The sequence below is a fragment of the Triticum aestivum genome, chromosome 3D (genome assembly GCF_018294505.1).
Source record: "Triticum aestivum cultivar Chinese Spring chromosome 3D, IWGSC CS RefSeq v2.1, whole genome shotgun sequence".
In the NCBI taxonomy this organism is placed as follows: domain Eukaryota; kingdom Viridiplantae; phylum Streptophyta; class Magnoliopsida; order Poales; family Poaceae; genus Triticum; species Triticum aestivum.
Window position 1 is genome coordinate 407,960,347 of NC_057802.1, and position 18,729 is coordinate 407,979,075.

The window sequence follows — 18,729 nt, forward strand, 5'->3', positions numbered from 1 at the left end:
TTTCTGCGGCAGTTTCGAGCTATCTTCCAAAAGAGGCGGGGAAAGTGAAGCCTCTCATGCGTGCATTGCTGATAAGTACTCCCTTTGTTTCACAATACATGCCTTCCATTTATCAAAATATAGATGTATCTAGACATGTTTTAATATAGGACTGTGATATTTGGCACACGTGTGCCATATAAGCAAAACTGCCACACCTCTATTTCTTTCATTTTAAAGTAAGTACCACATGATCCCTCGTCCTTTGACCTCGCCTCCTCCCAAACGACCCCGCAGGCTCGCCCGAGAAACCTGCTTCTCCCGCACATCTCGGGCGCCCACTCCCGAGAAAACTGCCACTTCTTCACGTCTACCGCATGATTTCTCCTCAAGACAAAGTTACCATGGTATTCGTATGCAAGTTATCAGGCCTGTGTTGCATAATTTACCGTGCTATTTACATAGAACGTACCAGGTATCTATGCTTCAACAACTATATCCCTTCAGAGTTACCACTGTGTTTTGTACACAAGTTATAAGGTCTTCGATGTGTAAAATACCGTGGTACTTGCACATAAGTTATCAGGGTATATGTACATCAACCTCCCCCCGGTCAAAGTGACCATGAGGGATTGTACATGAGTTACTGGGTCTACAGTTCGTATATTATTAAGGTACTTGCACCTGAAAACCTGGTTGTGTTTCGGTAGCTTTTTTCATAGGTCAAAAATTACCACGATGTTTTTGCGTAACTTATCACGCCTATAGCACGTGTGCCCCTCATGACACTAAACATTATGTGACTTTCCCGTGGCACGCCATGTGTTGTGTTCATCCAAGAGGCCCACGCGCGAGGCGAGTGTATGTTTTTTACAACTTAGTTTCCTTTGGTAAAAAAGTTACCATCATGTTTATATTGCAAGTTATCGGTTATGCTGTGCTTATATTATCATGTTATTTACACAAAAAATATTGGGGATGATTTGAACAACTTTTTCCCGGGACAAAAAGTTATCATGGGGATTCTAGGTAACCTATCAAGCCCGTAATACTTAAAATATCATGCTATTTACACAAAATTTATCAGGGGTATGTTTCAGCAAATCCCCCCCCCCCCACGGGTCAAAAACTTATCATGGTGTTTAATTATCGCAGTGCATATGTTTTCATGCTATTTACACATAAAAATGCCAGAGGAGGGAGGTATACTACCGTGCTATTTACACAGAAGATACTGGAGTATCTTTTCAAAAAAAAGATCCCTACGGTCAAAGTTACCATGGTGTTTCTACCTCAATTATGAGATGTGCGCTGCGTATATTACCATCTATTTACACATAAATTATCGGGTATCTTTTCACATTTGCCTTCCCCAATGGTTAAAGTTATCATGATGTTTGTATCTAAATTATCAGGTCTATGGCGTGAATGTTATTGTGCTATTTACAGAAATTACCGGGGGGCGGGTTCAACAAATTTATTCCCAATGATCAAAGTTACCACGAACTTGTCAAAAACAGTATTTCCCTTAGCTTGCTCAACAATGAGTGTCATAGGTGAGGTGGTTAGCTCCCTTTGTTGATTACCTGCAGACCAGAGATCAAATCCTAGTCCAAGCATTATTTTTTGCCGAAAATCGGGAAGGCGCGTGGGCCATAATTGACGATTACGAAAATTAGGAAGGCACGATAAAATCGGGGAGGGCATGCGGGAAAGGAAAGAAATCGGGGGAGGCAGGAAAGAAATCGGGGGAGGCCGGTGGGGGAGGACCTGCGGGAAAGGAAGGAGATCGGGAGGCGTGCGGGAAAGGAAAGAAATTGGGAGGACGTGCGAGGAAGCAAGGAGATCGGGAGGGAGGTGACGGCACTGGATGCGTGTGGCAGTTTCGCAATCTGCCACACGGTTGCCATATACATATTTCGTTTAATATATAGGTACATTCATTTTTGGACAAATGAAAGTCAAGTATTTTGAAACGGAGGGAGTACTTGTTGGAAATATGCCCTAGAGGCAATAATAAATAGGTTATTATTATATTTCCTTGTTCATGATAATCGTTTATTATCCATGCTAGAATTGTATTGATAGGAAACTCAGATACATGTGTGGATACATAGACAACACCATGTCCCTAGTAAGCCTCTAGTTGACTAGCTCGTTGATCAATAGATGGTTATGGTTTCCTAACCATGGACATTGGATGTCGTTGATAACGGGATCACATCATTAGGAGAATGATGTGATGGACAAGACCCAATCCTAAGCATAGCACAGATCGTGTAGTTCGTTTGCTCAGAGCTTTTCTAATGTCAAGTATCAGTTCCTTAGACCATGAGATTGTGCAACTCCCGGATACCGTAGGAATTCTTTGGGTGTACCAAACGTCACAACGTAACTGGGTGGCTATAAAGGTGCACTACAGGTATCTCCGAAAGTGTCTGTTGGGTTGGCACGAATCGAGACTGGGATTTGTCACTCCGTGTAAACGGAGAGGTATCTCTGGGCCCACTCGGTAGGACATCATCATAATGTGCACAATGTGACCAAGGAGTTGATCACGGGATGATGTGTTACGGAACGAGTAAAGAGACTTACCGGTAACGAGATTGAACAAGGTATCGGGATACCGACGATCGAATCTCGGGCAAGTAACATACCGATAGACAAAGGGAATTGTATACGGGATTGATTGAATCCTCGATATCGTGGTTCATCCGATGAGATCATCGAGGAGCATGTGGGAGCCAACATGGGTATCCAGATCCCGCTGTTGGTTATTGACCGGAGAGTCGTCTCGGTCATGTCTGCGTGTCTCCCGAACCCGTAGGGTCTACACACTTAAGGTTCGGTGACGCTAGGGTTGTAGAGATATTAGTATGCGGTAACCCGAAAGTTGTTCGGAGTCCCGGATGAGATCCCGGACGTCACGAGGAGTTCCAGAATGGTCCGGAGGTAAAGATTTATATATGGGAAGTCTTATTTTGGTCGCCGGAAAAGTTTCGCACTTTATCGGTATTGTACCGGGAGTGCCGAATGGGGTCCGCGGGTCCACCAAGGGGTCCACCAGCCCCGGGGGGGCCACATGGGCTGTGGGGGGTGCGCCTTGGCCTATATGGGCCAAGGGAACCAGCCCCAAGAGGCCCATGCGCCAACAGATAAGATAAACGGAGAGTCCTAAAGGGGGAAGGCACCTCCGAGGTGCCTTGGGGGGGAAGGACTCCCCCCTGGCCGCACCCTTCCTTGGAGGAAGGGCCAAGGCTGCGCCCCCCTCTCCCTTGGCCCTATATATAGTGGGGGGAAGGGAGGGCAGCAATATCCAAGCCCTGGCGCCTCCCTCTCCTCCCGTGACACACCTCCCTCCTCCCGCAGCGCTTGGCGAAGCCCTGTTGGAATCCCGCTACTTCCACCACCACGCCGTCGTGCTGCTGGATCTCCATCAACCTCTCCTCCCCCCTTGCTGGATCAAGAAGGGGGAGACGTCGCTGCTCCGTACGTGTGTTGAACGCGGAGGTGCCGTCCGTTCGGCGCTAGGATCATCGGTGATTTGGATCACGACGAGTACGACTCCATCAACCTCGTTCTCTTGAACGCTTCCGCTCGCGATCTACAAGGGTATGTAGATGCACTCACCTTCCCCTCGTTGCTAGATTACTCCATAGATTGATCTTGGTGATGCGTAGAAAATTTTGAATTTCTGCTACGTTCTCCAACAGTGGCATCATGAGCTAGGTCTATGCGTAGTTTCTATGCACGAGTAGAACACAAAGTAGTTGTGGGCGTAGATGTTGCCAATTCTTCTTGCCGTTACTAGTCTTATCTTGTTTCGGCGGCATTGTGGGATGAAGCGACCCGGACCGACCTTACACGTACGCTTACGTGAGACAGGTTCCACCGACTGACATGCACTAGTTGCATAAGGTGGCTAGCGGGTGTCTGTCTCTCCCACTTTAGTCGGAACGGATTCGATGAAAAGGGTCCTTATGAAGGGTAAATAGAAATTGGCATATCACGTTGTGGTTTTACGTAGGTAAGAAACGTTCTTGCTAGAAACCTATACAAGCCACGTAAAAACTTGCAACAACAATTAGAGGACGTCTAACTTGTTTTTGCAGCATGTGCTATGTGATGTGATATGGCCAGAAGATGTGATGAATGATATATGTGATGTATGAGATTGATCATATTCTTGTAATAGGAATCACGACTTGCATGTCGATGAGTATGACAACCGGCAGGAGCCGTAGGAGTTGTCTTTATTTTTTGTATGACCTGCGTGTCATTGAATAACGCCATGTAAATTACTTTACTTTATTGCTCAGCGCGTTAGCCATAGAAGTAGAAGTAATCGTTGGCGTGACAACTTCATGAAGACACAATGATGGAGATCATGATGATGGAGATCATGGTGTCATGCCGGTGACAAAGATGATCATGGTGCCCCGAAGATGGAGATCAAAGGAGCAAAATGATATTGGCCATATCATGTCACTACTTGATTGCATGTGATGTTTATCATGTTATGCATCTTATTTGCTTAGAACGACGGTAGTAAGTAAGATGAAACCTCACTAAAATTTCAAGAGACGTGTTCCCCCTAACTGTGCACCGTTGCGAAGGTTCGTTGTTTCGAAGCACCACGTGATGATCGGGTGTGATCGATTCTAACGTTCGAATACAACGGGTGTTGACGAGCCTAGCATGTACAGACATGGCCTCGGAACACATGCGAAACACTTAGGTTGACTTGACGAGCCTGGCATGTACAGACATGGCCTCGGAACACAAGAGATCGAAAGGTCGAACATGAGTCGTATAGTAGATGCGATCAACATGGAGATGTTCACCGATGATGACTAGTCCGTCTCACGTGATGATCGGACACGGCCTAGTTTGACTCGGATCATGTATCACTTAGATGACTAGAGGGATGTCTATCTGAGTGGGGGTTCATTAAATAATCAGATGAACTTCATTATCATGAACATAGTCAAAAGGACTTTGCAAATTATGTCATAGCTTGCGCTTTAGTTCTACTGGTTAAGATATGTTCCTAGAGAAAATTTAGTTGAAAGTTGGTAGTAGCAATTATGCGGACTGGATCCGTAAACTGAGGATTGTCCTCATTGCTGCACCAGAAGGCTTATGTCCTCAATGCACCGCTCGGTGTGCTGAACCTCAGCGTCGTCTGTAGATGTTGCGGAACATCTGACATACACGTTTTGATAACTACGTGATAGTTCAGTGCGTAATGCTAACGGTTTAGAATTGTGGCACCAAAGACGGTTTTTGAAACGTCGCAGAACATATGAGATGTTCCGAAGACTGAAATTGGGATTTCAGACTAGTGCCCGCGTCAAGAGGTATGAGACCTCTGACAAGTTTCTTAAGCCTAAAGACTAAGGGAGAAAAGCTCAATCGTTGAGCATGTACTCAGATTGTCTGAGTACTACAATCGCTTGAATCGAGTGGGAGTTAATCTCCTAGATGAGATAGTGATGGTTCTCCATAGTCACTGCCACCAAGCTAGTAGAGCTTCGTGATGAACTATAACATATCAGGGACAGTTATGATGATCCTTGAGCAACTCACGATGTTTGACACCGCGAAAGTAGAAATCAAGAAGGAGCATCAATTGTTGATGGTTAGTAAAACCACTAGTTTCTAGAAGGGCAAGGACAAAAAGGGATACTTCATGAAACAGCAAGTCGTTTGCTGCTCTAGTGAAGAATCCCAAGGTTGAACCCAAACCCGAGACTAAGTGCTTCTGTAATGAGGGGAACGGTCACTGAAGCAGTACTACCCTAGATACTTGGTAGATGAGAAGGCAGGCAAGGTCGACAGAAGTATATTGGATATACATTATATGAATGTGTACTTTACTAGTACTCCTAGCAGCACCAGGGTATTAGATACCGGTTCGGTTGCTAAGTGTTAGTAACTCGAAATGAAAGCTGCGGAATAAACGGAGACTAGCTAAAGGTGAGATGACGATATGTGTTGGAAGTGTTTCCAAGGTTGATTTGATCAAGCAACGCATGCTCCCTCTACCATCGAGATTGGTGTTAAACCTAAATAATTGTTATTTGGTGTTTGCGTTGAGCATAAACATGATTGGATTATGTTTATCGCAATACGGTTATTCATTTAAGGAGAATAATGGTTACTCTGTTTATTTGAATAATATCTTCAATGGACTTGCACCTAAAATGAATCTCGATCGCAGTGATACACATGTTCATGCCAAAAGATATAAGATAGTAATGATAGTACCACATACTTGTGGCACTGCCACATGAGTCATATTGGTATAGAACGCATGAAGAAGCTCCATGTAGATGGATCTTTGGACTCACTCATTTTTGAAAAGATTGAGACATGCGAACCATGTCTATTGGTATATATGCATGAAGAAACTCCATGCAGATGGATCGTTTGGACTCACTTGATTTTGAATCACTTGAGACATGCAAATCATACCACATGGGCAAGATGACTGAAAGGCCTCGTTTTCAGTAAGATGGAATAAGAGAGCAACTTGTTGGAAGTAATACATTTGATGTGTGCAGTCCAATGAGTGCTGAGGCATGCAGTGGATATCGTTATGTTCTTACTTCACAGATGATTTGAGTAGATGCTGAGTGTATTTACTTGATGAAACACAAGTCTGAATTATTGAAAGGTTCAAGTAATTTCAGAGTGAAGTTGAAGATCGTCGTGACAAGAGGATAAAATGTCTATGATATGATCATAGAGATATCTGAGTTACGAGTTTGGCACACAATTAAGACATTGTGGAAAGTGTTTCACAATTAATACCGCCTGGAACACCACAGTGTGATGGTGTGTCCGAACATCATAACTGCACCCTATTGGATATGGTGCATACTATGATGTCTCTTATCGAATTACCACTATCGTTTATGGGTTAGGCATTAGAGACAACCGCATTCACTTTAAAAGGGGCACCACGCAATTCCGTTGAGACGACACCGTTTAGAGAAACCTAAGTTGTCGTTTCTTAAAAGTTTGGGGTTGCGATGCTTATGTGAAAAAGTTTCAGGCTGATAAGCTCGAACCCAAAGCGGATAAATGCATCTTCATAGAATACCCAAAAACAGTTGGGTATACCTCCTATTTCAGATCTGGAAGCAAAGGTAATTGCTTCTAGAAACAGTTCCTTTCTCGAGGAAAAGTTTCTCTCGAAAGAATTGAGTGGGAGGATGGTGGAGACTTGATAAGGTTATTGAACCAACACTTCAACTAGTGTGTAGCAGGGCACAGGAAGTTGTTCCTGTGGCACCTACACCAATTGAAGTGGAAGCTCATGATAGTGATCATGAAACTTCGGATCAAGTCACTACCAAAAACCTCGTAGGACGACGAGGATGCGTGCTACTTCAGAGTGGCACGTGATCCTGTGTTGGAAGTCATGTTGCTAGACAACAATGAACCTACGAGCTATGGAGAAGCGATGGTGGGCCCATATTCTGACAAATGGTTAGAAGCCATGAAATCCGAGATAGGACCCATGTATCAGAACAAAGCATGGACTTTGGTGAACTTGCCCGATGATCGGCAAGCCATTGAGATAAATGGATCTTTAAGAAGAAGACGGACATGGACGGTAATGTTATCGTCTATGAAGCTCGACTTGTGGCAAAGAGTATTTTCACAAGTTCAAGGAGTTGACTACGATGAGATTTTCTCATCCGTAGCAATGCTTAAGTCCGTCGGAATCATGTTAGCATTAGCTGCATTTATGAAATCTGGTAGATGGATGTCAAAACAAGTTTCCTTACCATTTTTCGTAAGGAAAGGTTGTATGTGATACAATCAGAAAGGTTTTGTCGATCCTAAGGATGCTAAAAGGTATGCTAGCTCCAGCGATCCTTCCATGGACTAGAGCAAGCATCTCGGAGTCAGAATATACGCTTTGATGGAGTGATCAAAGTTTTTTTGGGTTTATACAAAGTTTGTTAGAAACTTGTATTTACAATAAAGTGAGTGGGAGCGCTGCAACATTTCTGATAAGTATATGTGAATGACATATTGTTGATCCGAAATGATGTAAAATTTCTGGAAAGCATAAATGGTTGTTTGAAAGGAGTTTTTCAAAGGAAGACCTGGATAAAAGCTGCTTACATATTGGGCATCAAGATCTATAGAGATAGATCAAGACGCCCGATGATACTTTCAAAGAACGCACACCTTGACATGTTTTTGAAAGAGTTCAAAATAGATCAGCAAAGAAGGAGTTCTTGGCTGTGTTACAAGGTGTGAGTATTGAGTAAGACTCAAGACCTGACCACAGCAGAAGAGAGAGAAAGTACGAAGGTCGTCCCCAATGCTTTAGACGTAGGCTCTACAGTATGCTATGCTGTGTACCGCACATGAAGTGTGCCTTGCCATGAGTTGGTCAAGGGGTGCAATAGTGATCCGGGAATGGATCACATGACAGCGGTCGAACTTATCCTTAGTATCTAGTGGACTAAGGATTTTCTCGATTATGGAGGTGAAAAGGAGTTCGTCGTAAAGGGTTACGTCGATGCGAACTTTGACACTAATTCGGATGACTCTGAGTAGTAAACCGGATTCGTATAGTAGAGCAGTTACTTGAAATGGCTCCAAGTAGCGCGTGGTAGCATCCACAAGATGACATAGATATTCGTAAAGCACACACGGATCTGAAAGGTTCAGACCCGTTGACTAATAACCTCTCTCACAAGCATAACATGATCAAACCAGAACTCATTGAGTGTTAATCACATAGTGATGTGAACTAGATTGTTGACTCTAGTAAACTCTTTAGATGTTGGTCACATGGTGATGTGACTTGTCAGTGTTAATCACATGGTGATGTGAACTAGATTATTGACTCTAGTGCAAGTGGGAGACTGTTGGAAATATGCCCTAGAGGCAATAATAAATAGGTTATTATTATATTTCCTTGTTCATGATAATCGTTTATTATCCATGCTAGAATTGTATTGATAGGAAACTCAGATACATGTGTGGATACATAGACAACACCATGTCCCTAGTAAGCCTCTAGTTGACTAGCTCGTTGATCAATAGATGGTTATGGTTTCCTGACCATGGACATTGGATGTCGTTGATAACGGGATCACATCATTAGGAGAATGGTGTGATGGACAAGACCCAATCCTAAGCATAGCACAGATCGTGTAGTTCGTTTGCTCAGAGCTTTTCTAATGTCAAGTATCAGTTCCTTAGACCATGAGATTGTGCAACTCCCGGATACCGTAGGAATGCTTTGGGTGTACCAAACGTCACAACGTAACTGGGTGGCTATAAAGGTGCACTACAGGTATCTCCGAAAGTGTCTGTTGGGTTGACACGAATCGAGACTGAGATTTGTCACTCCGTGTAAACGGAGAGGTATCTCTGGGCCCACTCGGTAGGACATCATCATAATGTGCACAATGTGACCAAGGAGTTGATCACGGGATGATGTGTTACGGAACGAGTAAAGAGACTTGCCGGTAACGAGATTGAACAAGGTCTCGGGATACCGACGATCGAATCTCGGGCAAGTAACATACCGATAGACAAAGGGAATTGTATACGGGATTGATTGAATCCTCGATATCGTGGTTCATCCGATGAGATCATCGATGAGCATGTGGGAGCCAACATGGGTATCCAGATCCCGCTGTTGGTTATTGACCGGAGAGTCGTCTCGGTCATGTCTGCGTGTCTCCCGAACCCGTAGGGTCTACACACTTAAGGTTCGGTGACGCTAGGGTTGTAGAGATATTAGTATGCGGTAACCCGAAAGTTGTTCGGAGTCCCGGATGAGATCCCGGACGTCACGAGGAGTTCCAGAATGGTCCGGAGGTAAAGATTTATATATGGGAAGTCTTATTTTGGTCGCCGGAAAAGTTTCGCACTTTATCGGTATTGTACCGGGAGTGCCGAAAGGGGTCCGGGGGTCCACCAAGGGGTCCACCAGCCCCGGGGGGGCCACATGGGCTGTGGGGGGTGCGCCTTGGCCTATATGGGCCAAGGGAACCAGCCCCAAGAGGCCCATGCGCCAACAGATAAGATAAACGGAGAGTCCTAAAGGGGGAAGACACCTCCGAGGTGCCTTGGGGGGAAGGACTCCCCCCTGGCCGCACCCTTCCTTGGAGGAAGGGCCAAGGCTGCGCCCCCCCTCTCCCTTGGCCCTATATATAGTTGGGGGAAGGGAGGGCAGCAATATCCAAGCCCTGGCGCCTCCCTCTCCCTCCCGTGACACACCTCCCTCCTCCCGCAGCGCTTGGCGAAGCCCTGTTGGAATCCCGCTACTTCCACCACCACGCCGTCGTGCTGCTGGATCTCCATCAACCTCTCCTCCCCCTTGCTGGATCAAGAAGGAGGAGACGTCACTGCTCCGTACGTGTGTTGAACGCGGAGGTGCCGTCCGTTCGGCGCTAGGATCATCGGTGATTTGGATCACGACGAGTACGACTCCATCAATCCCGTTCTCTTGAACGCTTCCGCTCGCGATCTACAAGGGTATGTAGATGCACTCTCCTTCCCCTCGTTGCTAGATTACTCCATAGATTGATCTTGGTGATGCGTAGAAAATTTTGAATTTATGCTACGTTCTCCAACAGTACTTACATCTCTCCGGTCTTAACTTATGCTTTTGCTATCTTCTTTTGAGTTCCACGGCCGATCCCCTTGCCGGCCGGCCGGCCGTCGGTACCAGTTGAAAGAGACACAAAGCTTTTATTATATCCATAGATATCCGGTGCCCATGTCCTTGGTGCGCTAATAAACATCCAAGACCACAAGGGACTAGATCCAGTGAGCAGTGATAATACCAAATTAAAAAAAAATACTCCTCCTAGTAGCAAAATCTCGCTAACCACAAGCGAATAAAACTCTCAGACATTTCGACGGCAGGCTCCATCCCATCCTATACACACGATGAGTTCAACGTCCCGTCCATAATTAACGCATGTAGTCGCTAAACGACGGTACTATCTTAGTTGGGCAAAGAGAAATTGAAACCTGATGTTACCTGAGGCTGAGGGACACGCATCAATGTAACTGTAACCGGACGTAGCCATCGGCGCCACCATGGTCCATGGCTTTCCTGAAACCTACGTGCATCCTCTTTCTGGGCTCCTTCTGCCCAACTTAATTGTGGAGGGGAAAGCAACCCCGGCATGGCCCCCGGCCGGGTTAGCTCGCTGTCACTGCGCTTCATTAATGAGCAACGATCGCCATTGATTCCTCATAGTATCCGCGCTAATTACCGCTGGAGCTCTTGAGCAGCAAGCAAAAGCGACGCGTGGTTCCGTTCCGTGTCACGGGCGGGCACCGCGCCGGCGTACATGCCGGCCGGCGAAACCCACCCGGAGGATAGACATGCGGCATGGTCAACTCGTCCCGAGCACGAAAGCAGCCGAGCCGACGGTTTGCTGGGCGGGCGCGGAGGAGAAGGCGGCGGGGCGGAACGGATGTGTTGGATTGTTGGGCCGGTGAAGTTCACCGCCCGCGTCGCCAACCTTTCTGCAGGCCCTTTACTGCGGGAAGGAAAGAAGAAAAGCGCACTTGCTGATGCTGCTGGTGCACTTTTGGGTTGGGTTGGGTTGGCTGTCACCTTTTGGCAGCGCGGCAGAGCACGTGTAGCTTGCAGGATTATCGCTCCTTGCTTGCTGCTGCTTCTTTTTTCTTTTCTTTTCTTATCAAACGATGCTCTGGACCAAAAGTCTCCTCATGCTCTGCTCCTTTTCGTCTTTCCCCCGTCTTTGCAGTGGCAGGCATCTCTTATTTTCCTTCAAGTACCAACAACCTTTTGCAGTGCATAGTGTGCACAACTGAGAGACTAGAACACGTGACCACAACTTATACTGGCTTTTGGTAGTATACTCGACTAGTGCTACCGCTGGGTACGGGTGTTGGGGGCCTGTAGTTGTCGTGTCGCACGTATGGCTCGCTCCATGTCAGCATTGAAAGAGTTTTTCTTTTCGCGAGCGGGAGATAGGCGCGTCGCAATTCATTCGTGGGAGGAGACATGATGATGGTCTGCTCCAAAACCATACCATTCCATTGATTAGCCGCTCTTATTATGAAGCTGAAAGCCCAGAGCCACAGAGAGGTCCCTCCGCTGTGGTTAGGTTAGCCATCTATGTTATGTATACACTACACCACACACGTCAGTAGCTCTGCCACTGCAGCGAAAAGGTCCCGGCCGGAGCCGCAGTCCCAACCCCCAACCATCCCAATGCTGACGACCGAGCGAGAAGTGAGTAAAAAAACGGAGCCAAACGCCTTTGCGAGCGCCTACATAAAGTAACTTTGCGAGCAATTAAAGGCAGTTGCGAAAGCGGGGTGGGGACTGAACTGTTGTTCAAAGGCGAAGGCGCCCCTCCCTCCCTCATTGACCCGGACAAGCTGACGGTTGGAATAATTATCTCCTCCGCTCCGGCTCCCGGTCCTTTGAGGAAAAGCTGCCTTTATCTTTTTCCCAGTGCATTGATGAGGACTAGTAATAAGTCACCAGTCAGGTGCCTGCCCATCTCCATCCACGACGCTTTCTCTTTCCCTTTGTGACGAAACTTCCCAAAAGGATGGTGGTGAAAAGCGCCTGCCCGGTTTACCGAAATGTAAATGTGGGAGCAACCACTTTTGTCCTCCAAGAGAATCAGGCTACAGCACAACCCACGCATGCATGCGGATTATTTAAACAAGCTTCACAAGTACTGCTGCTGCTACGGTAATCAATCAATTGATCCATAGTACTAGTAGTGATATTAAACTGGCACAAGTACTATGGTCTACTTGCGCGAGCTAGCAACAGGTTCTTGCTGTACGGCTTCCATCCAGTTGATACTCCTACCAGGCCGCAGGCAGCACAATATGACGGCATCCGTGCGAGCGCGACGATAATGTAAGAGTACACACCGGAGTGGTAGAGTACATTTTTGCAAGTACAATCACCACAGATTTACTACTCCAATCACTTTCACCTCCTCTGCCAGCCCCCGTAAGAAAGATGGACGGCCATCATCATCCTTCGGGGCTTTGGGCGAGGTGATGATGATTGATGAGCGCTCACTTCCAAGACAGAGATGGATGCGGACAAGCATGGTATGGGATCGCATCACACTCATCGGAGTCATGAAAGCTTACGCATGCTCGTCATACATACACAATGGGAATGGGACATGTTTCTCGCAACTTGCTGCTACTAGTACCGCGCAACCTGATCTGTTCCATTTTACATTACACAGGCGACGCAAACTGACGGACCAACCCAAGAAGAAGAAACAAGTGCAAACAAAATGCTAGGAATACTACTACAGTAGCAAGGAATTAACAAGAGGGAAGCTAGCATAGCAAAGGGAACAAGGAAAAGAAAAGTAAAGGGACATTCGAATTCTCCTCCTTTTTCCATGTCTTGCGTGAGTGAGCCTTCACGTACAAGCTATTAATACTAGCCAGCCTTCCCGTCTCATCTCATCAGGATTCTGCGGGTCAAACCAAACTCTATCCGAACCCTCGTCTTCCGGGCGGCCGGTTGGGCCGCGGACGAGTCGATCAATGGTTGTGTCGGCGGGATGGGATCAGAACCGGCGATCCGGGCCGAGCTGCCACCGGTCGGCGTACACCGGCGGTGGGGAGGTGGGGGAGGAGGAAGGGCTGGGGAAGCCGAGGACGAAGCCGGCGGCGGCGCGCTGGTGGTGGTGGTGGTGGTGGCCGGCGACGGTGGCGATGGGGCCGAGCGGGCGGTTCTTGCGGCGGCCGGCGCCGATGGGCACGTTGCGGAGCGCGCCGCCGGCCGTCCAGTAGCGGTGGCAAGCCTTGCAGAAGTGGCGCGGCTGGTTCACGTTGTAGTTGTTGAAGTAGCAGAACTTGGTCTCCCGGCTCCGGCACCGCGGGCACGGCAGCGGCGCCGCGGCCGCGCGCGCCTCCGCCGACTCCTGCAGCTGCGTCCGCCGCGACGCCTCCGCCCCCTGCTGCTGCTGATGCTGCGGCGACGAGTCCATGTCCGCCGCCTCCCGCTTGACCGCCGTCGTCGTCCGGTCCGTCTCGCCGTGCAGCCGCCGCTCCTCGTCCTGCGCGGCGAACGCGGGCGACGGCGACGGCGACGCCTGGGTCCCCTCGACGCACTGCGTGATGACCTTGCCGAAGAGCTTGAAGCCGCCGCCGGCCCCGGCGGGTGCCATCTCGACGTGGGAGAGCATGCGACGGGAGAAAGGGTGGAGTGGAGAGTGGAGGACGGGGAGAGAGGGGGCAGCGGAGGCAGAGCGATGTGGGAAAGGGGTCGGTCGCTGCTACTTAAATGCATCCCAGCAGCTGATGGATGGATGGATAGGTCACTCATCACACCAGAGAGTGAGTAAAGCGTCGCGTACGTGGGTTGGACCGCAAGAGCAAAAGGCCAAATATGTTACGCGCACAGCACACACGCCCGCACGCACATCGGGTTCTCTTGCGTCCGTATACTTTTACGCCGGCCGGCTGGGTTTGCTTGCGGCTGCGTGGGTTTGCGGATGGGTGGATTTTGATTTGATTTTGATCTGCATGTGGAGTTTGTGGTTCGAGGGGAATCTCCGGGTTATATAAATCTTGGAGAGCCTTGTTGTTGTTGTTGTAGCGGGATATGGGATTGGGAGGTCAGCTCTCCGTCGCATGGTGGGGTGGACCTGGAGTTTTGTTGCGGGAAAACGAAGGGATGGGGGCGCTCCCTCCGAGTGCGTGGCCGCCTTGGTTTCTTCCGCGGTGTGGATTCGTGTGTATTTTGCGCCTTTATGCTCTGTGTTCCCCTCTTGCCCCATCCATCCTGCTGCAAGAACCGATGACGGATCTAAGGCCAACTCCGGACGCGTCGGAGTTGGGGCACGAACGGACAGACGAGCCGACCCAATGCGTAACCCATCCTTAAATCTCGTTTGTTTTTCGTTCGGCCCAACCCATTCTTGACGCCTAATTAAGCGAGCTTTGCGCCTGCGCGGACAATAGACGGACGGGCACGCGGTGTCTCGGCGTCTGTCTCGGGCTCGCGTGCCGGCCGTGCAACTACCTCCCACCGACCCTAGTCAATGCACACGGGTGATTGGGCTTGCATGCCAGCCACCCACATGGCCACCGGCCACGTCTTTTTTTATGGCAAAGCCGTGGACTTTCACTACCACTTCCACTTCCCCGTCCCCATCTGCTTCCCCACCGTTGCCCCCTCCATTGGAGACAACAAACTCTAGCCGCCGTCCACCTCGCTCCCCGCCGGCCATGGGGTTCTGGAAGTGGCACCCCGGCAAGAAGGGCAAGCACGACCATGGGGCGGGGTCGTCCTCCGCCTCGTCCGGAAGTGCGGCCGGACAGTCCACCTCGCCGGCCTCCTTCTCCATCTCCCCTCCAGCGGCCGCGCCACGCTTCTGGCCCGACGTCAAGGTCGAAGTGTGCCGCCAGTACTGGGAGACCGGCACACCGCAGTTGTCGTGGAATTGTCACAGCAGATGTTCTCGAGCAAGGACTTAGTCGTGGAGCCATCGCCGGTAGGAAGCTTAAAGGGGTTAAACGGGACAAAGGACACGAAGATTATACTGGTTCGGCCCCTTACGTTGAAGGTAAAAGCCTACTTCCAGTTGAGGTGGTATTACTTAGGGTTTCGATGACCAGGAGCTAAACCGCTCTGCCTGGCTATCGATCTGATCTTACTTGTCCTGAACCACCGCCGGGTCGCCCCTTTATATAGAGAGGTTAACGCCCAGTGGCTCTCAGAGTCTCGGCCGGCTTATAAACAGCGTCCGGCTCGGACTCTTAACTATTCCTGCCTTACACTACAAGTCACGCCTTACGGCGGTTTACCACTACGGGCCTTAAGCCGCCTCCGGGCCTTAAGCCCATTACTGACCCGCCATCTTCGAGCTTGACTCTGGGCTTCATGCGATGATCGTCTCAATGTAACCCGGCCCCTCCTGGGCGGGTAACACCAGTAGCTATATCCCCAACATTAGGCCCTAGATTGATTTGAACCGGTTCATGTCAATCTTCAATACCTTAAGAGAAAATCTTCCGGCTTCTGCTTGTGCGAAGGTCATAACCCGCCATGACGTCATCTTCTGGATTCTTGGCAACCCGCCGTGACGTCATCCGCCATTAATGCACGTTCCGTCCAACGTATCTCAACGGATCCTTATCTTAATAACTATCCCGAAATTCGAGGCGCCTCTGCAGCTGGATAATCATGTCTTCAGCCTCTTCGTTTCTCGTGCCCACTCATCAGCCGTCCCTTATAAATAGGCCCGGCCCTCAGGTCTTCGTCACTCTCCCTTTCCATCATCTTCCTCCTCTCGACACCACAGAGCCTGAGCTCCGTCGCCGCCGCCGCGTATCTCGTCCGCACCAACCAAGGCCGCTGCATCGACTTGTCTTGGCCAGAGAACCGCGACGCATCTCCGCTGCTCGTCAGCACCAGTAAGTCCTCGCCATCCCGTCTACTAGATCCACATTAGGGTTCGCAAGTTCTTCGGTGTTCTTCGTGGTTCCTCGCGATTCCTTCGCAGTTCTTCCACGACGGCTCCCTTTGATCCAAGAGTAAGGCACAACTCCGGCGGTAGTCGTTTCACGCCCATTTTCCATATTAGCAGACCCCTTTTGCTTGCAAAAAGACCTCATTTAGAGCTGATGAACTTCTCCGTATCAGTTTTTAGGTCTAGAAATTTTTCTTTTCTGAACGATCGCTTGATCCAAAATAATCCCTGTAATCTGTGAAACTTGTTTGTGCAACACTTAGGCAAAAACTGCATCTGTTAACCATGGCGGGTCATATCGCCGGCTTAAAAGCAGCCATGCTTTACGAAAGTTCTGGATCATTCATAATAGAGTTAAATAACTTAATTGCTCATGATATCCACGGCGGCTTAAATAACCTGACACAATTAACCATATATCATTAGGCCCTTTCATAAGCCGCCATCTTAAATACTGAACTGAAATTTTCCTCCGGCTTAAATTTGAACCGGAAACTTTATTTTGTCATAGGCTTCCATCTTTCACAATGCCACCTAAGGCTCCCAAAGCACCCATCACCTGCAACTGGGTTAGATCCAACGTCACCGACAGCATCTTAGCTGACTTCGTGAAATCGGGTAATCTGCCAAAGAAAGAGGTCATGTCAAATCGTGCTCCTGACCCGTCAGAAGAGAGGCCTCAACCCAAGGATGGGGAAGTTGTCATTTTTACTGATCACATGAACCGGGGCTTTGCTCCTCCCGGCTCAAAATTCTTCAGAGATGTCCTGCACTTCTTTGACCTGCGACCGCAAGACATCGGACCCAATTCCGTGTCAAACATCTGCAACTTCCAAGTGTTCTGTGAGGTGTACCTCGGAGAAGAACCCAGCTTGCTGCTCTTTAGGGAGTTATTCTACCTGAACCGCCAGAATGAATGTGCCAACGGGCCTAGCTTGGAACTTGGCGAAATTTCAATCCAACGACAGAGAGATTGTCTCTTTCCTTATGCTGAGCTGCCAAGCCACCCGAAAGATTGGAACCAGACATGGTTCTACTGCCAGGACACTTCTCCGGCTGACGAGAACCCTCTGCCCGGCTTTCGCGCCCTGCGCCTGGAATCAAATCACCCCTTGCCGGACAAATTATCTCAAGCTGAACGTCAACCACTTCCACCCACCATCAACAAAATCAAAGCTCTTCTGGGGAACGGCTTGAATGGTATTGATCTGGTCCGGGTCTGGGTTGCCTGGCGGGTGATTCCTTTAAGCCGCCGCCCCGGCTTGATGTGTGATTACACATGCCAGAAAGATGATCCTCTATGACACAGCCCAGACGACTTACCTGAGGACGTCATTGATGATACAACCAAGTCGCTTCTGAATGAGAGCCTGGCAGATTGCTGGAGAGTGGGCTTAAGCCCTTTCTGCAAGACTAACCCGGCTCCAGCGGTAAACCATTAACCTGAATGCTTCTCCTTCCATTTTAACGATTTTGTCTTAACTTACTAACCTTCGTTGTATTTTACAGGCTAATGATAAATTCTGGAAGGTCAAGTATGACCACGAAGCTGCCAAGAAAGCCAGGAAAGTTAAAAAAGCCACCAGGAAAGCCGCTCCCCGTAAGAAGGGGAGTAAACCTAGCGCCTCGGACCTACTTCGTCTGGAAGACAACTCCGAGTCAGAGGTAGCTCTTGACTCTTTAGGCTCCTTTTTTAACCATCTTATTGACACGGATTATCAGCAGGAGGACACTGGAACAAGTCATGAAGTGAATGAAGAGGTAACTATAATTTCATCCGACTCCGAGCCTTTGCCGAGACGGGAAGTTCGAAGAGTAACCCGGAAAGTAAGATTTTCACATCCTTTAGCTTATCAAGATCCTCAATTTCTTTTGAAGCGATAGATTTATGAGAGCCGGAGGCAGACCCGGACTAGCAAAGACGCAGACCTCTTCTCCGACTTATATCCTTTTCATCCTTTGGCGGGCGTCACTCGTCAACCACTCAATTCTTCTGATTCAAACTACCAGGGAACTTCACCTTCCTCCGGCGACTCAATGCAGTCTAGCTTGCCGGCCTTCAAGACCGCACCCGGGTAATGATGATCAGCTTACTTTGTGCTTATCTTACTCATGTTTTTGCACTAACTCTTTGACTTTCAGTGTACAAGTAAAGCCCAGCAAGAGGGTGAAGAAAAATAAGCCGGCCGAAGAGCCGGTCCTGACTGAACCTGAGGCTTCTGCTCATGAGCCGCCAACTGCACCAGCTCCTGAAACTACC

The 18,729-nt window shown here is 48.7% G+C and overlaps 1 protein-coding gene across 1 annotated transcript; it reads right to left on the reverse strand.

The window, feature by feature from the left end:
• Window positions 1-13,139: 13,139 nt before the first annotated feature.
• Window positions 13,140-14,424, reverse strand: LOC123074768 (dof zinc finger protein 5). Its single transcript, XM_044497523.1, has one exon. It carries the CDS (start codon window positions 14,178-14,180, stop codon window positions 13,560-13,562), a length of 621 nt encoding a protein of 206 aa, XP_044353458.1. The 5' UTR covers window positions 14,181-14,424; the 3' UTR covers window positions 13,140-13,559.
• Between the last annotated feature and the right edge of the window lie 4,305 nt (window positions 14,425-18,729).